The sequence below is a fragment of the Hipposideros armiger genome, unplaced genomic scaffold, assembly GCF_001890085.2.
Source record: "Hipposideros armiger isolate ML-2016 unplaced genomic scaffold, ASM189008v1 scaffold_49, whole genome shotgun sequence".
In the NCBI taxonomy this organism is placed as follows: Eukaryota; Metazoa; Chordata; class Mammalia; order Chiroptera; family Hipposideridae; genus Hipposideros; species Hipposideros armiger.
The window spans coordinates 2,546,575-2,564,036 of NW_017731399.1; the positions used below are offsets into that span (position 1 = coordinate 2,546,575).

At 39.5% G+C, this 17,462-nt stretch overlaps 1 protein-coding gene across 1 annotated transcript in view; it reads right to left on the bottom strand.

Moving 5' to 3' along the window:
* The window catches only part of YLPM1 (YLP motif containing 1), a 75,966-nt gene extending 58,785 nt beyond the window's left edge, over positions 1-17,181 (bottom strand). The window contains exons 1-4 of the mRNA XM_019640289.1: positions 16,164-17,181; positions 5,657-5,890; positions 4,585-4,764; positions 2,783-3,774 (exon numbers count right to left, since the gene is read on the bottom strand). Of these exons, the coding sequence (XP_019495834.1) occupies positions 2,783-3,774; positions 4,585-4,764; positions 5,657-5,890; positions 16,164-17,033 (2,276 nt within the window). The 5' untranslated portion in view covers positions 17,034-17,181. The remainder of the gene's footprint in view (positions 1-2,782; positions 3,775-4,584; positions 4,765-5,656; positions 5,891-16,163) is intronic.
* Positions 17,182-17,462: the final 281 nt, after the last annotated feature.

Below are 17,462 nucleotides of genomic sequence, written 5' to 3' on the forward strand. Positions count from 1 at the left end.
AAAAAAAAAAAGTCACAAACTATATGGGCTAAATGAGCAAAAGAAGTAGAAGGGTAATAGAAATGGCAATGACATAAGCTGGATTGGGGAAAGGCTTTAAAAAACAAGGTAGATAATGAGAGCAGGATCCAATTCAATGACAAAAATTTTTAAAAAGCCATCCTTAATCAAAGTTGCAGGTGAAAAAGCTGGGGAGGGATATCTCAAACCTAAAAACAACGTAATCAACATTCACCAAGATTTCAGTAGACTAAAATGTTGGCCCAAACCTAACTAGATGAAATACAAAGATAAGGTCTTAGAAAAAGAAAAACAAAACAAAAAGCAACTGCACAAGTTCAGGATGAGAGACACTTGGCCTAACAGCTAATGTAAAAATGATCTGGGAATCTAAATTGATGTTCAGCTCAACATGAGTCAATACTGAGAAAGGTAATTTATTCAGCTATGTAAGTATATTATTTATAATGAAGTTGGCAATAGGTCTACGGTCTTCTGCATCTGAAATTAAGTGTTCATTTTGAAGACTGACAAACTAAAGGCCCTTTAAAGGAGACTAGAACCAATGTTACTATGAAAAGAAAAGAATTTGAGTTTATGTGATGGCAGAGCAGACTGGGTAAGGCAGGACAGGGGAGATGAAAGGGTGACCTTGAAATAACTGTAGGAACACAGTGTATAAGAATGACAGGATAGTTCATTATGTGTTGTACCATACAGGCAGCTCTAGAATCAAGAGGTAGTTACAGTAACGTATTTAGGGTCAATGTAAGAAATAAACTTTTTAGAAAACTCAACGTTCAAGCAGAGTCCATCAACTGCTTGTCACAGGAAGTACAACTGATTTATAAGTGGATCAGAAGGCCTTGCATTCAAATTCAATCTCAACCATTTACTAGCTACGTTATCTGGGGGAATTTATTTATAACCTCTCCAAAGCTCAGCTTCCCTTATCTACTTACCTCATGAGATCACTGAGAGAAATAAATAAGGTAATAATATGTGCAATATTACAAACTAAAATGCCACACAAATTTGAGTTGCTGTACAGGAGGTTGCATTAGATAATTACTAAGATCCTCCTAGCACCGAAGTTATTAACTGTACTTTGAGGCAAGAAAAAACTTAAGATAGGTTCTAAATTTACAGTCAAGACTTGGTAGGCAAAAGAGAGAAACATTAATATGATAGAAAAAAAAAGGGAACAGGAAATCTTTGTTTCTTTGTTTCATGAGGTGTTAAAAATGCATTTCTCTGATAGCAAATTAGTCACCAGATCTATTATAAAAGGCATTGTTCAATCCAGGAGATAAGTAAGAATTCAAATCAAGAAGATATACACACCAGATAAATGAAAGTTACAAATGTATTTGTAATCACTTGGCAGTATGAACATTATTGAATCATGACATTAAATACAGTACTTAACTATGCTTTTGCTCTGAGGACCCACTGGGTATAGACTCAGGCTCTCCTCTCCCAGTGACATGATCCTGAGCAACTTACCCAATCTTTTTAGCCCCAGCTTGTAAAGGGTAAATGGAGGGTATGAACCTGCCCAATTCACAGGCTGCTGAGAAGACGCCATGAGATAATGTTTATCGAAAGCCTCTGGCAAGGCTTCTGGTACCCAGAGGAATTCATGTTATTTGCCTCTAATTAGCTCTGATTTTGGATGGAGTTTTGTACCATGCTGTTTTCAGAATTATAAACTTGGGGAACAAATAAAAGATATATTTTGTTCTCAAATGTTTAAATTAGGTTTAAATTTAAAATGATGTGGATCAACTGACACTGAGATGGAAAACTCACCTATGTACTGATAGGTGAAAAAAGCAAGTTACAAAATATACTTAGTATGATCTCATTTTTATGACATATTTTTAAAATTATTGTCTCCAGATAATAATCTCCAGTGGAATTAGGTGACTTTTACTTTTTTCAATACTTTTCTGTACTGTCTAAATTTTCTATAAGAAGTATGTATTTCTATTATGATTTCCAGTTGGAAAAAAATCTGATTGAAAATGTTTTTCTGTATGAAAATTATCATTTAGGGGAGAAAAATATACTTTTATAAACTAAGAAAAATGAATTTCACACTTTTTAAAACGCAAACCAAAAAACTTTAGAAACTACTAGTAAATTTTTGTGTGTGCTTTTCTAAATAAAAATGTGGTTCAGACAAAAGAAAAACATCTCCCAAAGAGAGGAACATATAAAGGATATAAGCTCCATTTGTCTGTTCTGTTGTCATCACTGCAGTAAATGAAGCAGGAACTTAATAAATATTTGCTAAACAAATGGATAAAATGTAAGTCCTATTTACCCTTACAATAAATTTCATAGCCTTATTTCATTAGAATGTTGGCTTATTCACCTTTATCTCCAACATTTTCAATTCAATTATTTGTCAAATAAACAAAAAGCAAAAAAACCAAATTTAATAAATATTACTTTTGAAGTAGAAAAGTCAATAAGAAATTGATAACCATTACTTTAAAACATTACATTTATCCTGCACTATAATCTCTACATGTAGGATAAAAGCAGTGATATAAAAAAAATGGGGGACATGTTATCATTTCTAGATTTCATTATGTCCTGTCTAATAAGTGAACAATGCTAACACTAATTGTAAACCAGGAATGTATATAGATTAAAAGTACAAAGAGAAGACAAAAATTGTATAAATGAAGCTTTTTATACCATCAAGGCCTGCTCATCCTGAAACAAAAGGCCAAGACAAACCAAACCCAAGAAAAAAAAAGGGCAGACCTACCTTGGTCCTTTTTGACCTTCCATGTAACTGCTTCTAGGAGGATCTGGTAGCAGTCCACCTGGCCTCACAGGCATGTCCTTGACTGCAGTGATTGGCTGAGAGGGAGCAGCTGAAGACTCCCCAAGTCCTTGCTCGGATGAGAACGAACTGTATGGCAGAGCAGACTTGCTCAGAGGAGCTTTAGAATTCCCTTGCTCTGATGGGCCGAGGGCTGACTGCAATGGAGGATGGTAAGATGAGGGTGGGGCTGAACCAAAAGACACAGGAGTGGGAAGCAGTGCTGGTCTAGGTTTCTCCGGAACTTGTGAACTCTGAGAGCTGGAGACTGGTGGAACTGGGGCTGCTGATAACTGAGGTAACCCTTGTGGAACCCCAGGGGGAGGTATTCCTGGAGGAGGTGTGGCTGAAGACAAAGGTGGGAGGGACAGGACAGGTGGAGGCGCTGCTGAAGAGAGAGATGGTGGGGGAAGAACTGGTGGTGGCCCTACAGAAGAGAGGGAAGGTGGGGGAAGAACTGGTGGTGGCCCTGTTGAAGACAGAGTTGGAGGCATCACAGGTGGGGGCACAGAGGTTGGTAAAGAAGGTGGCATCACAGGTGGGGGCATGCCAGGTGGTGGTACTGAAGCAGGCAGGGCAGGGGGCATCACGGGTGGTGGCAATGATGGAGGCAATACCGGAGGGGGCATTGTTGGTAGAGGTGGAGGCATCTGAGAATATGGAACAAAAGGAGGTGGCATTGACATGTTCCCCATGTACTGGTTTTTCATGTTCTGAAATGAATTGACTTTCTCCTGGAGATAGGTCTGAGTGGCTTTCATATGTCCCTGCCATGTTTTCCACTGCTTCTCATACTCCTGAAGCTGATCTTTATGAGGATAGGAGTGGAGCTGTTCCTCCCACAGCTGAAACTCGCGCTCCCATTCTTGGTAGAGATGTTGAAACTGTTGCTGCTGCATCTCATAATGCCGCAGTTGCATATCTACAGACATGGTCTACAAGTAAAGGGATAAAAATTACTTCAAGACATTCATATAAGAGAATTAATCACAACTTAAAATTTTAATGAACCAAGGGCATTTGAAATCTTAGGAAATTACAACACTAAAGACTCCAGGAGGCTACGGATAAGCTTGTTATATCCGTTCAGTGATGGGTCATTCTTCTTTCTTCCTCTGACTAATTTATCTAACTTATCAGAGTTGGAAAACTCAAACAAACACTAAAGCAAACGTCTACCTCAGCAGTAAGTATTTTTCAAGCTTTAGTATTACTATGGATCATGTTAAGAACTTACAAAAATCTATTATTATAGAGATATAGACATAAGTTTATACCTCAAAGATACAAGACAAACAAGCATCTAAGTCATTTCATCTTTTATGGTATATTTGCTTAGGTGTTTCATGGTGGTTGCTTTGATTTTTTGTGTGGATTTTCCGCTTGTCTATTACCATAGTGGTTTGTAGGCGAAACACAGGTGAGCTTGAATCTACCTGATAAGGATCTCTGGTTTTTAAACCCCTTACCAACAGTACTCTACCATCTGCCTGGGATGGCATGACCAGAAGATTCCATTATACCTGTCCTATCTCCCCACCCCCCAAGAGCATCTGCATAACACCACCACACTTCCCAAGCCCTCAGGTAATGTGATAGAGAACTACTTGGGCACCCCTTGGGAAACATCTGATTGTCAATTATTTGCTAACTTTCTTTCTTCACACTTGAATCTCTTTCAGGAATAACAAATCCTTTCAATGTCCTGGGGGAACTTTCGGTGTGTCAGCCGAGGAAGCGCTTGCCTGCATATGTGGAGGCTGCTGTATGATCTGCTGGTACTGTTGTAGGATCTGCTGTAACTGAGTGTGCTTCTGCATTATACCCTGATACTGGAAGCCAACTCGGTGTTGCTGGTGCTGCTGCCAGTGGGCTGCGGCAGCCTGCAACTGTTTTAACCTGGCATCTTCTTCCGGGTCCTCAGACTGAAGAGAAAAGAGAACGCATTTTAACTAAGTCATAAAACAGCAATCAAATTATTAAGAAAACTGACTATGACTATATTATAAAGGATCATATTGCATTATATTGTATTATCAAGTCCAGAATCCCTGTAAGTCTGGCTGATTGAGAAAAGCTAGTCTAGCTTTAGATAAAATACTAAAGATAATATCTATACTGTGATCATGGATACCCATACAAAGTTTATAAATTCCATAGTCTTTACTGAATAATCCCACTGTTCCTAAATAGGACAACCAGTTCCCCAACAAAGTCAATCTACAGTTACCGTCCTTTTCACTCTATAAGAAATCTTTCTTTTTCACCTTAGTCACTTTTCACCAATGGACTATAGTATAATTCAATAAAGTTTCCACATAAGGCTCTCAGGAGAGCAATGACCTTTGGACCAGTGTTGAGAACTTTCAATGTGCCAGTGTATGCTGAGTGACAAGAATTATCACATTTAATGCTCTAACTCATTTTGCAGATGAGAAATTTAAAGCACAGAATGGTTAACCAACTTGCTCAGATCCACCACCAGTAAGTGGCAGTGCCTGGACTACAGCCTGAGCAGTTTGACGATAAAAACTGGAGCTGTTAACTATTGCCCTGTGCTGCCATACTAAAGCCATCCCGTTAGTACTTAGAGACACAATTTACAAGTGTCTAATTCTTCACTCTCACTTCAACCATGAAAAAATGCCTTTTGTAAACCTGAAAAGGCATACATCTGATCAGATCATAAATGGAATTTTATATGTACTTAAAGAAACACATGAAAATATATATCCATTCATGACAAAGGTATATATAAATGAATCAGAAAAAAGCTGAACAATTTAATAAATACCAAGTAATTAATTTTATGGTTACCTGGGATTCCTCAGGTGGGAGAGGGGGTGGTACCTCCTCATTAGGAGGTGGTAATGGGGGCTCCTCAGATGGAGGGGATTCTGGTACTTGACTGGTGGCAGATACTGTAACTTCTTTTACTGGCTTGGGCGCATCCTTTGCTATGACAGGACCTTTTTTGTGTCCTGGCAAATGTACTTTTGTCCTCTGCTGCAAACTAAGCAAGTGCTGTCGATACCAGTACTGCTGCTGTTCCTACAACAGAAACCATTTTTAAGAATTTACTTTAAATCCTGTATAGCTGCAACTTGGTGTTTACAGAGAGCTATTGGGTTGTCGGAAAAGTCATGATGTATTTTTTCTGTTTTTCATTGCAAAAATGCGTCATGACTTTTCCAACAACCCAATACATTTGTGTCTGTGTTCATGTGTCTATATGTAAGAAAAGGCAAAGCTGGACTGAGAAAGGCAAATAAATAAACAAGCAAGATTTTCAATTCCTCTCCTACATTTATGTTAAACCATACCATTTATATTAATTCAACATACTTCTCTATTCTTTTAAAACACATGTTTTTGGAGGTAAGAGCAGTCTTTTTGATATATTCACAGCTACTTGTTTTTAACTTGTCTTTAATTGGTTCAGATTTATCCATTGAGGTCTTATAGTTAATGCATATAACCAAGTAGTCCTACCTCTTCTCTCTGCCTTCTCTCTTTTAAACATCTGCTGTATCATTAGTTTAGCTATCCCCAGGTACACACACTAGTTTCCTCTTATCCATGGGAGATACATTACAAAACCCCCAGTGGATTCATGGAATCATGGATAGTACCAAACCCTATATATACGATTTTTCCCTGTACATACTTACCTATGATACTTGAATTTTTAAACTCGGCGCAGTAAGAGATTAACAACAACTAATAATAAAACAGAACAATTATAAAAATATACTGTAATAAAAGTTATGTGAATGTGGTTCTCTCTCTCAAAATATCTTCTTGTGCTGTGCTCACCTTTCTTGTGATGATACGAGATGATAAAATGCCTATGTGATGAGATGAAGTGAGGTGAATGAGACATTATTAAGTAAAACAAGGGGTGCCTGAACATGAGCACTGCAATATCATGACAGGGGATCTGATAACTGAGAGAGCTACTAGGTGACAAATGGCAGAGTAGGGTATACACCATGGATATGCTGGATAAAGGGGTGAGTTACATCCGGGCAGGACAGAGCAGGATGTGGGACAGTCTGAGATTTTTATCATGCTACTTCGAACAGTGCATGATTTAAAACTTAATATTTCTGGAATTTTCCATTTAATATTTTCCGACTGGTTGATCACAGGTAAATAAACTGCAGAAAGCAAAGCTGCAGGTAAAGGGGAACTACTGTACACGTAAGTGAAAATATAATGTGTTTTTAAATGTTTTCTATTTATTTTAAAAGTCTTACTTTGCCGTCCAAATCATATTGCAATTTAATTTTCTGGAAGCTTGTTTTGTGCTTCCACTTTATAAGAGTCACAACAATAAGTTTAATGTGAAAAAAATTAAAAACTACAGCCGATCTTCATTATTCATGGATTCTGTATTTGTGAATTTGCCAAATAGCTAAAATTTATTTCTAACTCCAAAATCAATACTCGGGAGCTTTGGCGTTAATTTCTGGACATATGTATGGTGTTGAAAAATTTGAGGCACCTGACTTGCAGATTCCCAGCTAATACAGAACACATCCATGCGTGCCTTTTTGTTTAGCTCTCATACTGTAAGGAAGTGTCCTCTTCACAGTCTATTTAGGCCATATTTTCACATTTCTGTGCTCTTTCTTGGTGATTTTGCTGTTTAAAATGGCCCCATGCACAGTGCGGAAGTGCTGTGTAGTGTTCCTAAGTGCCAAAGGGCTGTGATATGCCTTACAGAGAAAATATGGGTGTTACATAAGCTTCATTCAGGCATATATGTTATACTGCTATTGGCTGTATGAGTTCAATGTTAATGAATCAACAAAATATACTAAATAAAGTGTCTTTAAACAGAAACACACATACAACAAGGTTATGTATTGACTGGTCGATGAAAATGTGACCAAAAGCTCACATTTATGCAAGGAACCTAGCCCCGTATTTCACTTAGGAGCAATGGTTCAGTATCCACTAATGCAGTATTCCTGGTAACTTTACAGAACATAAATACCTCAAATAAAAAGAATTGACTGCACAAATAAGCAATAACTAATTAAATAAAATCAATAAAAGAATCTCACCACTCAGAAATAACTATAGAATCTTCATTACCCCAGTATTCACTATATAATCCCCATAGTTACAAGGCTGCATAAGGAATAATAGTTGTCATAACACTAAAATATTCATTAATGAACTGCCCTATATACTTCTATAATTAACAACAGCATATATTTCTACTACAGTTATAAGGATGTAGGATTTTATGAAAGTGATATTGGAGAATTTCCTAACTCATTGCTGATAGCTGAAGATCTAGCAGAAGTTCTACCGATTAGCCCAAAAAGAATTATTACAGGAGCTGCAAAAGACAATGATATGAGTATCAAAAATTGAAAAATAGCCCCTGGGAAAATTGATAAATCCCTAAAATATTTTTTCAATAAAAAAAAAAAAAAAAAAAAAAAGATAATGTTGCCCTATAATTTTGTCACAAAAATTATAGTACAGAGGGCCAGCCGAGTGGCTCAGTTGGTTAAGAGTTGGCTTAAGAGCGCGAGCTCTGAGCAACAGGGCCACCAGTTCAATTCCCACATGGGCGAGTGACACTGTGCCTGAGCTGAGCTGTCGCTGAGCTGCCAACAGGTGGCAGGATGGCTCAGGTGGTGTAACAACAAGATTGCCTGTTTGATGGCCCACCTGAAACTAAGACTGAACTTGGCACCTTGAGCTGAGCTACTGCCCAGATGGCTCAGTGGATAGAGCATGTGCTCTTAACAACAAGGCTGCTGGTTCAACTCCCACATGGAATGGTGGCTATGCCCACCCGCAGCTAAGACTGAACACAGCACCTTGAGCTTAGAGGCCACGAGCTGCCGACGGGAAGCCAGATGGCGACTGGCGCCCTCCACAATGAAGATTGAAGAATGACAACTTGGCTGGTCCCCTTCCCCAATTCCCCAACACTGTTACCCTCCCCAATTCCCCAATAAAATCTTAAAAAAAAAAATTATAGTACAGAATCATAATGTATACTTTATTCTTTGTTCATTTAAGACTCAGCTATTCCTTGATTTTTTGAGCTTTGTTTTTTCAAGATTGTGTCCCAAATGAAAGTTTTTACTTTTTACAATAAACTTTTAGTCACCATTTCACTTGCATTCACTGAGATTCATTATCTTTGGGTAACCAGGATTTCTTATATTGCTAATATTTTCTTGTACACATCTCCAATTTTCCACATGAAAAGAGGTGCATAAAATATACTCTTTTCTCACTTAACATACTGTTTTGTTATCTGTTTTTTCACTCAAAGAATGTAATTTTCTTGGGAGAGAGATGCTTTCATGCTTCTTTTTTTTCAAAGTCAGATGTCAAGAAATGGTTGCTGTCCAACTGAAAGCTTCCCTTCTAGGCCACTCATTATTATGACCTGAAACTTGCTCCAATCTACTGGCAAGAATAAATTTTATCTCGTTAACTCCATCTTGAAGTTCAAGTCATGATTGGGATTTTTTGTTTTTAATTATCATACACATAATCATCAGCTCCCAGGATTAATTAGTTTTACTATTCAACATTAAAAAAAGGCACACTGACCATAACAGTCAACAATAATGCAGTATTAAATCATTTTCAACTTTCTTCTATTATTTTATGAAAATACTGAAAATAGCAACTGGTTTATCTTTCAGCTTAAAAAAGTTAACAAACGCAGTCTCTTTCAAATAGATGTTAACAGTTTCCTATTTTGGTTGCTTTCAAAGCATCACTAAAAGTTACAAAGATGCAAACTATCTGTCACAAACTAGAAGCCAATGGCTACAGATATGACAACTGTACAGATCTTAGAATCTTTATCCGTTTGTACCATCCTTATTCTCATGCTTCCCATCTTTGTCTTAGACCTGATCTAGGGTTAAGAACCATGTTAGGAGCTCAAGTACTTGCTGACCACAGTATGCACTGTGTAGGTTAATTTTAATGAACCCAAAAAGCAGGAACAAGATCTAATTGATTCCTAGGACTAGGCTTCGGTACATTTTTCAAGCTCTACAAATGAATAATGATGACATCATTCAAAAATGTCCTCAGTGACCATGAGAAGAGTGATTTATCTTTATTTTAGAAAGGAATAAAAATCTGCCTGGACTCGCTAATGAAGCTGAACTAGAACTCAGTTCTTTGGAACGTCCCTTCGTATCAGACAACTCCATCTCACAGGGATGTTAGTTCACAGGTTGAGGACAATCACAGCAAATGTCACATTTAAAAAGAGACTGAATGAAGGCGTTAAAAAGGATGTAAGAACTATTTGTCACAAATATTACCAAAAAATGTGCTAATTTACTCATGAAGCACTTACTGACCACTTGCTACTGGATAGTTATCGATTAGGTACTAAATAATTTTCTAAGTAGGAAAATGTAAAGGAGATAAGAGAGAAAGAGATGGAGGGAAGGGGGGAGAAGGGAGGTATGAAGGGGGGAAGGGGGGGAGTGAGGGAGAGAGAGAGAGAGACAGACAGACAGAGATGCTGACTTTTAAAAATTAATTTTGGAGGCCTTTCCTATCCAGGTTGATTATTATAAATGCCTGTAACACTAAATGTACTATGTCTTATATCCTAAAGCAAAAGGGGGCAGGAAGAGAACCTGGCAAAATAATGTACTGGATTTCCATTTTTAAAATTTACTTAAAATGTATTTATTTTCAGTCTTTTTGAGGTTCACATTCTACTCAGGAATTTAAGGTCACCAGATAATCTGTCCATCTTAAAAACAACAACAAAAAATAAACTCCTTTACTTCACCTCTTCCACCAACTCCTGCCCTCATTCTCTCTCTTTCTCCTTCAATTAAACTTCTGGAAAGAGTTGTCTATACTCACCATCCCCATTTCCTCACCTTCCATCATTCCTCAAATCAATGCAATATGGCTTCAGTCACTATGAAACTGCTCCTGCCAAGGTCAACAATAATTAATCTACATGTCAGTATGTGCAAAAGATAACTCAGTCTTTACCTTGCTTGACCTCTCAGCAGTAGGTGACACAGCTGACCACTCCCTCCTCTTAGAAAGTCTTCTGTTCACTTGTGTGCCACTGCACTGTCCTGATTTTCCATCTTCCTATTTGGTTTTTCTTCCATTGGTTCCTTAGATACTGTGATTTTTACCCTATACACTCCTTGGGAGACCTCATCTATTTCTGTGCCTTCAAATACCACTTTTATGCTGATGACTCACAAATCTATCATGTCTCCCACATCTCGCTTCTGGATTCCCAGCTATAGCTAACTTTCTATTGGATATCTCTATTTGGACTCTTTTGTAAGTCTCAAGGACTTGAAGCTTAGTAGGTCTAAAACTAACTCATCATTTTCCCCCTCATCCCCAGATCTGTTCTTCTGCCTCCCTTAGGGTTTCCTATTTTATTTGTAAAAGGGACCATCATCCACCCAGCAGCCTATCCCAGAAATCCAGGAATCATCACTGATGCCTCCCTCTCCACTACTGCTCAGTCTCCAACTGGAGTCTAGCGCCTAAGCATTTCTCCAGTCTTTCCACTTGTCTCCATCTCCACGATTCCCATCCAAGTCCAAGCCACTATCATTTCTTGCCTGGATTATTTATTAACTATTCTCTCTGAGTCACTTTGCTCCTTTTGATTCCACTCTTTACAAAGCAAGCAGAACGAGCTTTCAAAAAAGCCAATCTGTCACATTTGCCTGTATATTCACTGGCTTCCTACTGCCCTTAAGAAAGTCCTCATAGGCCCTTCCCAATCTGGTTTGTGTCTACCATTGTCACTCTGAGCTTTTGGTAAACCTCGCTGAACTTTTAATTCTTTGAACTCTATTCGTTAATCCCTACCCATTCTTTGGGTTTCACTTAAATACCACTTACAAAGGAAGGCTTCTTCAATTAGGTTAGAATGCCCTGCTATATTTAATCATTTAAAAAATATTTGTTCTCCACCTATGTGCTAGACCCTAGACAAGGCACTGTGAATGAATATAATGGTGAGCTAAAAACTTGCTCACTTTTTCCCAATCCTTATGAAACAATCTAGCGATATTTTACATGTTATAATCCCACAGCATCCTATGCTTCCCTTAATTACTTAATAAATGTGTTTGCACCCTCCCCATCAGAACAAGTCAATGAGGGCAGGTACCATGTCTATCTTATTCACCATTTCATCTCCAGTACTAAGCACAGTTCTTGGCACACAGTTACTATTCAATAAATACTTGAACATTAAATAAATGACAAAAACTCTAATCAAAGTCAACAGCTTTTCCTAAATAACTTTTGAGAATAAAAGAATAAAATCACAATTCATGAAAAAAGGTTAGTACGCACTATACCTAGTCAGTCCATTAAACACACAGAAAATGTAATTCTTGAAAAAAGACACATTTCATTAAATCACCAACATTTTACTCTGAAAACTAGAAAATAAATGGGAGAATGTCAAGCATTTATCCTGTCTTTCCGATACTAACTACATTTCCAATCAAATAGTCCTGGTTCATGAGTGAAAGGTTTTCTTTATAGAATTCCATATAATAAATGTAGAAGAAATGGCAGGAAAAAATCACCATGTTGAATCTCTAATGAAGACATAATTTACTCAGGCAAAGATCATTAATGGATGAACCACTAGATGAAACATTAGATGTAAGACTGATGGGAAGCTTTACAGTGGAGGGACAACACTGTCACCCCTTGATCAATCTTGGTACCAGTAACCATGGGAGGCACTGAGTGCCTCCCAAATGGAAGTGAATGAAGTACACAGCACCACCTAGGTTATAAAGTACACTTGCTTAATTCTAAGAAGGCTTCAGAATTAACTTCTAGTTAAAAGGTGAAACAAGTCAAATGACACCATGAAACAGCAGACAAATCCAGACATTCTAACAGGACAACTGACACAGATTTTTCAAGTTCAACAGCATGAGACAGAAAAAGAAAATCTGAGAAACTGATCTAAATCAGGAGTTTTCTCTCAACTAAGGGTGATTTTACCCCCGTGGGAGGTATTTGGCATTGTCTGGAGACATTCCTGTTGTCACAACTAGGGGCTTCTACTGGCATTTTGTAGGTAGAGGCCAGAGATGCTGCTCAACATCCTATAGGACATCCCCCATAACAAAGAATTATCCTGCTCCAAAATGTCTATATCAGATCCTGATTTGAACAAATCAACAAAACATTATTAAATCCATTGGAGAAGTTTTTAGCATGGATGATACCAAGAAATTAGTTTTAATTCCATTAGTATGAGAAAATAGGGGACATTTGAATGGATCAGGTATTAGATGATACAAAGAAGTTATTGATTTTGTTAGGTGTTATAATGTGTTTACCTTACCACAAGTCTTTTTCTTTTTTAAACATGTCAGAGAATTTAGGGATGAAGTAACATGAGATCTAAGATTTGCTTTAAAATATTTCAGCAGGAACAATGGAAAGGGCATAGGTGAGGTAAAAATGGCAAAATCTTGACAGTTGTTGAAGGTGAATGATGGGTATATGGGGGTAATCATGCCATTTTCTCTACTTTTGTGTACAGTAGTCCCCCCTTATCCATGGGAGATACATTCCAAAACCCATAATGGATGCCTGAAAATGCAGATAGTACCAAACCCTATATATACCATGTTTTTTCCTCTACATACATACCTATAATAAAGTTAACTTATAAATTAGGCACAATAAGAGATTAACAACTAATAATAAAACAATTACAATATACTGTTATAATAAAAATTATGTGAACGTGGTTGCTCTCAGCAAACTACCATGAATTCCTTTTTCCTTCCTCACAATTTCATGGATAGAAGATTCATTCTTACCGCAGATCTTAACAACCTAAGCCTACAATTTTTTTCTTTCCTTATTAAGTCGAGAACTTTCACCTTTTTACTTGAAGGAAGCACTTTATGGCTTCCCTTTGGCATATCCAAATTGCCAGTATCATTACTCTTGCATTTGGGGCCATTATTCACTAAAGTAGGGTTACTTGACCACAAGCCCTACAACACTGCAAGTTGATCTACGAATGGACTGACAGGTGGGTAGCTGATACAGGGTGGATATGGTGGGTGGTTCACATCCCAGGTGGAACGGAACACAATGGAGCAAGATACCTTCACAGGATGGAGCACGATTTCATCACGCTACTCAGAATAGCATGCTACATTAAGCATTTCTGGAATTTTCCATTTAATATTTTTGCACAGCGGTTGACTGGCTAACTGAAACAGTGGAAAGAAAACTGCAAATAATGGGGGAACTTCTGTATATTTAAAATCTTTCACCATAAACATTTTAAATGACATTTTCCAAAAATAAAATAGGAACCAAAGGATAATAAATATACAGAGGGGTTAATTGTCAGAGATTGGCATTGGCGTGAAGAAAATGTATTACCATCCAATAAACCAAAGTACCCTAAGTCTAGAACATGACAACTCTTGTATCTTATTCAACAAATCTTTGTGGAGAGCCTACTATTTTCAAGGCACTAGCCTAGGTGCTACAAGGGACAAAAAGATGAATGAAGTAGTCCCTGTCTGCAAGGGACTTACAATCCGAAGAACAGAACCAAACCTGATGGCTAACCTTAGGTATGGCTTCACAGAGACCTTGATATTTGAGATGTGCCTTGAAAGCAATATAAGGGGGGAAAAGAGGTTTGAGGAAGTGGGATGAAGTCTAGACAGAGGTAAGAAAGCCGATACAGGTTTACAAGGCCGTTCTTGATCTGGCCCATTCATACCTCTTAAGCCTCATCTTTGGACCACTTTCTTTCCTGCTTTCACCAAAGAACTGGAGGCACTGAGTATTCAAAGCACTGAAAGGAGTTCACTAAAGACATGGGTAAAAAGGTAGAAAAGCAAAAGCAGTGCTCATGGAATTTATATTAAAGACAGGTCTGATCCCCCACCCAAAAAAAACCAATTCCTTTGTCTCTCCAAGGCCAGAAAAAGTCTAATAGAGATGAAAACATAAATGTCATATTTTGGCTTGGACTAACTCTGAGAGTGACTACAAAAGCACTGAAAATTTCAGAGTGGGGTGTGAAAGCAGACAAATTCTCTCTATGTAATAGAGGAATCTGGGGGAAATAACCTCGTGGGATGGAGCTCTGGTGTAAGCCAACAGAATCACTTCTTCCATTGTTTTACCCCAGCATCTTAAGTGTTTTCTCCTGATGATGTGCCAAGCACATCATCTTGCTTACTTAAAACAACTTGCTTCTGTTCTTACTTTCTAAAGCCAAACCCCTGTAAAATTAGAATACTGCCTTCCTATCTTTTGGAAATCTTTTATATGTAAATTTAAGTGTAAATGAAAAGATTCTCTTTTTTCATTTGGCAATCTTAGGTAGATTAGTAATTGCTAAAAGTGTCTAAGAAATCCTCAGAAATGATTTATTCCACTTTAGTTCTATCTTTCTTCTTAGGGAAGGAATTCATTTATTACTGCCATCCTATCAATCTTTGTCCATTCTGTGGGAAACATCAAACAGAAATTTAGAGGAATGGTTCTCTCATGAATGAAGTGATATCACGAACACTTTTTTTTTTTAACATTGGCCAAATTCCAAGGCTGTTACTGGTAACAATGCAATGGTAACAATGCAATGCAGCAAACTGGTCATGTCTTAAATCTAAGTGATGTGAGGCAAGCATGAATGGGTCAATTTCTTAAATGACCAATAGACTCCTAAAAGGGTCAAATGTGTAGATTCCCCATGTATTGTGAATGCATCTATAAGCATAATTAGAATGCTCCTGATAAGAGCAAGATTTCTATCCTTCATTTGATTAGACTTCTTAATTCAAGAAGCTGACAGCAAGCGGTGGCCCCTAAATAATTTTTTAAAGAAGTTTACTGGTCCTAAAGTTTATATGCATTTCAAATGTCACCCCTGTCAGAAGCTTCTTTTATTTATGTTGCCTCTTAAATGGAAGTTTTGGTTTAAAATACAATGATGAAACAAAGCCCTTTGCAACCCCAGCAAAATGTGAGAGGTTGGTCAAAGAAAACCAAGGAGTATATCTGAGAAGTAACTCTTGAGCCACCTCACTACTCTGTGGTGTCTAGAAACATCTTCAAACACTGTTATTTTAATAATCCACATTTAGCTAATTAAAAAGCTGGGCAGTCAGACCTCAGACTCATGGAATCCTGTGGAGTACAAATTAGCTAGTCATGGTGTTTTGGAACTAGGCTAAGGACTGTGTGTAAAGCCCTAGGCCTGCTCACTTAGGGCCCTCTAGGTGAAAAGATGTGGCTCAGGTACACGCTTTCTTACCTGTGGAGTCATCTTAGAAGGATCTGGCTCAGGAGCAGCTTGATGCTGTTCAGCATTCTTGCTCTTGGCTCCACTCTCCAAAGGCTCTTGCTGGACAGTTGTCTTATTCCCAGAAGGGGTGGACGGTGGTGGAGGGGCTAGTAGTTGGGATTTAGAATGGCCCTGGGAGGGGCGGGAAGGGGATGCCTGAGAAGGGGCCAGGTAGGACTGGGAATGGCTCAAATAGGACTGCGAGGAGGAAGAGGAAGAATAAGAAGGGGTGGGCGCCAGGTAGGATTGAGAAGGTGGGGACTGAGAAGGGGACGGCTGAGCCGGAGGCAAGTAGGGCTGCGACGAGGCCGGGGGGAAGTACGAGGGTGGCGGTTGAGGGGGGGGCATGTAAGATTGAGACGGGGGCATGTAAGACCCCGGCGGTACTGGGGGGGATTCAGGGGGGGAGTCCAGCTCCATGGGAACCAAACCGGGAGGCCCGTCTCGTTGGTGGTGGAGCATCTGGTGTTTGTACTGCTGCGGCTTCTGATAGCTGAGGGCCGGCCCAGGTGGCGGGGGCATCGGTGGTGGCGGTGGCTGCCAGTCTCCGTAGCCGCCCCCCGGCATCACCGGCGGGGGCGGCAGGGGGGGCGGAGGAAGGTGATGGGGCTGGAGCACGCACTGCATTTGCTTCTGGTGCATCTGCTGCAGCTGCTGGAGCTGCGCCAAGTGCTGCTCGCGAAAGCTCATGAAGCCCGAGGAGGAGGGGGCCGCTGGAGTCGTCGAGCTCGAATACCCGGGCCCGGGCGAGGCCTCAGGAAGCGCCACCGGAGGTGGCGGCGGGACCGGCGGAGGCGGATAGTGGCTGCTCCCGCCATATCGGCCCCAATTCGGGTACATATCGGAGAAGAAAGAGCAGGGCTCGTCCTGGCGCCGTTACTCGTCGCAACTGACCTCCAGGAGCTGCGGCGGCGACGGCGACAGCCGGAACTCGCGGCGCCTACAGGCCCCGGAGCGTGTAAACGGATCGCGCCAGTGCGCCGGCGCTACCAAGAAGGGCCCGCGACCGGGAAGGCGGGGTCGCTACTGGGTCGACTACGCCTGCGCGGTAGCCACAGAGAGGCGAACAAAGGCGAGATAGAGCGACCTTTTGCTTGGAGAGTCTCGGTTGCCATCTTCCTTCAGGATCGAATAATGTAGGTGCGAGTAAGATGCTCTCATAGAGCCGAGGAACCATAGAGTCTCACAGCTGAAAGGGGTGGTAGAGATCCTATCGCTCCACGGGTTCATTTTTGAATGAAAAAAAAAAAAAAAAGGTTCCATTCACAA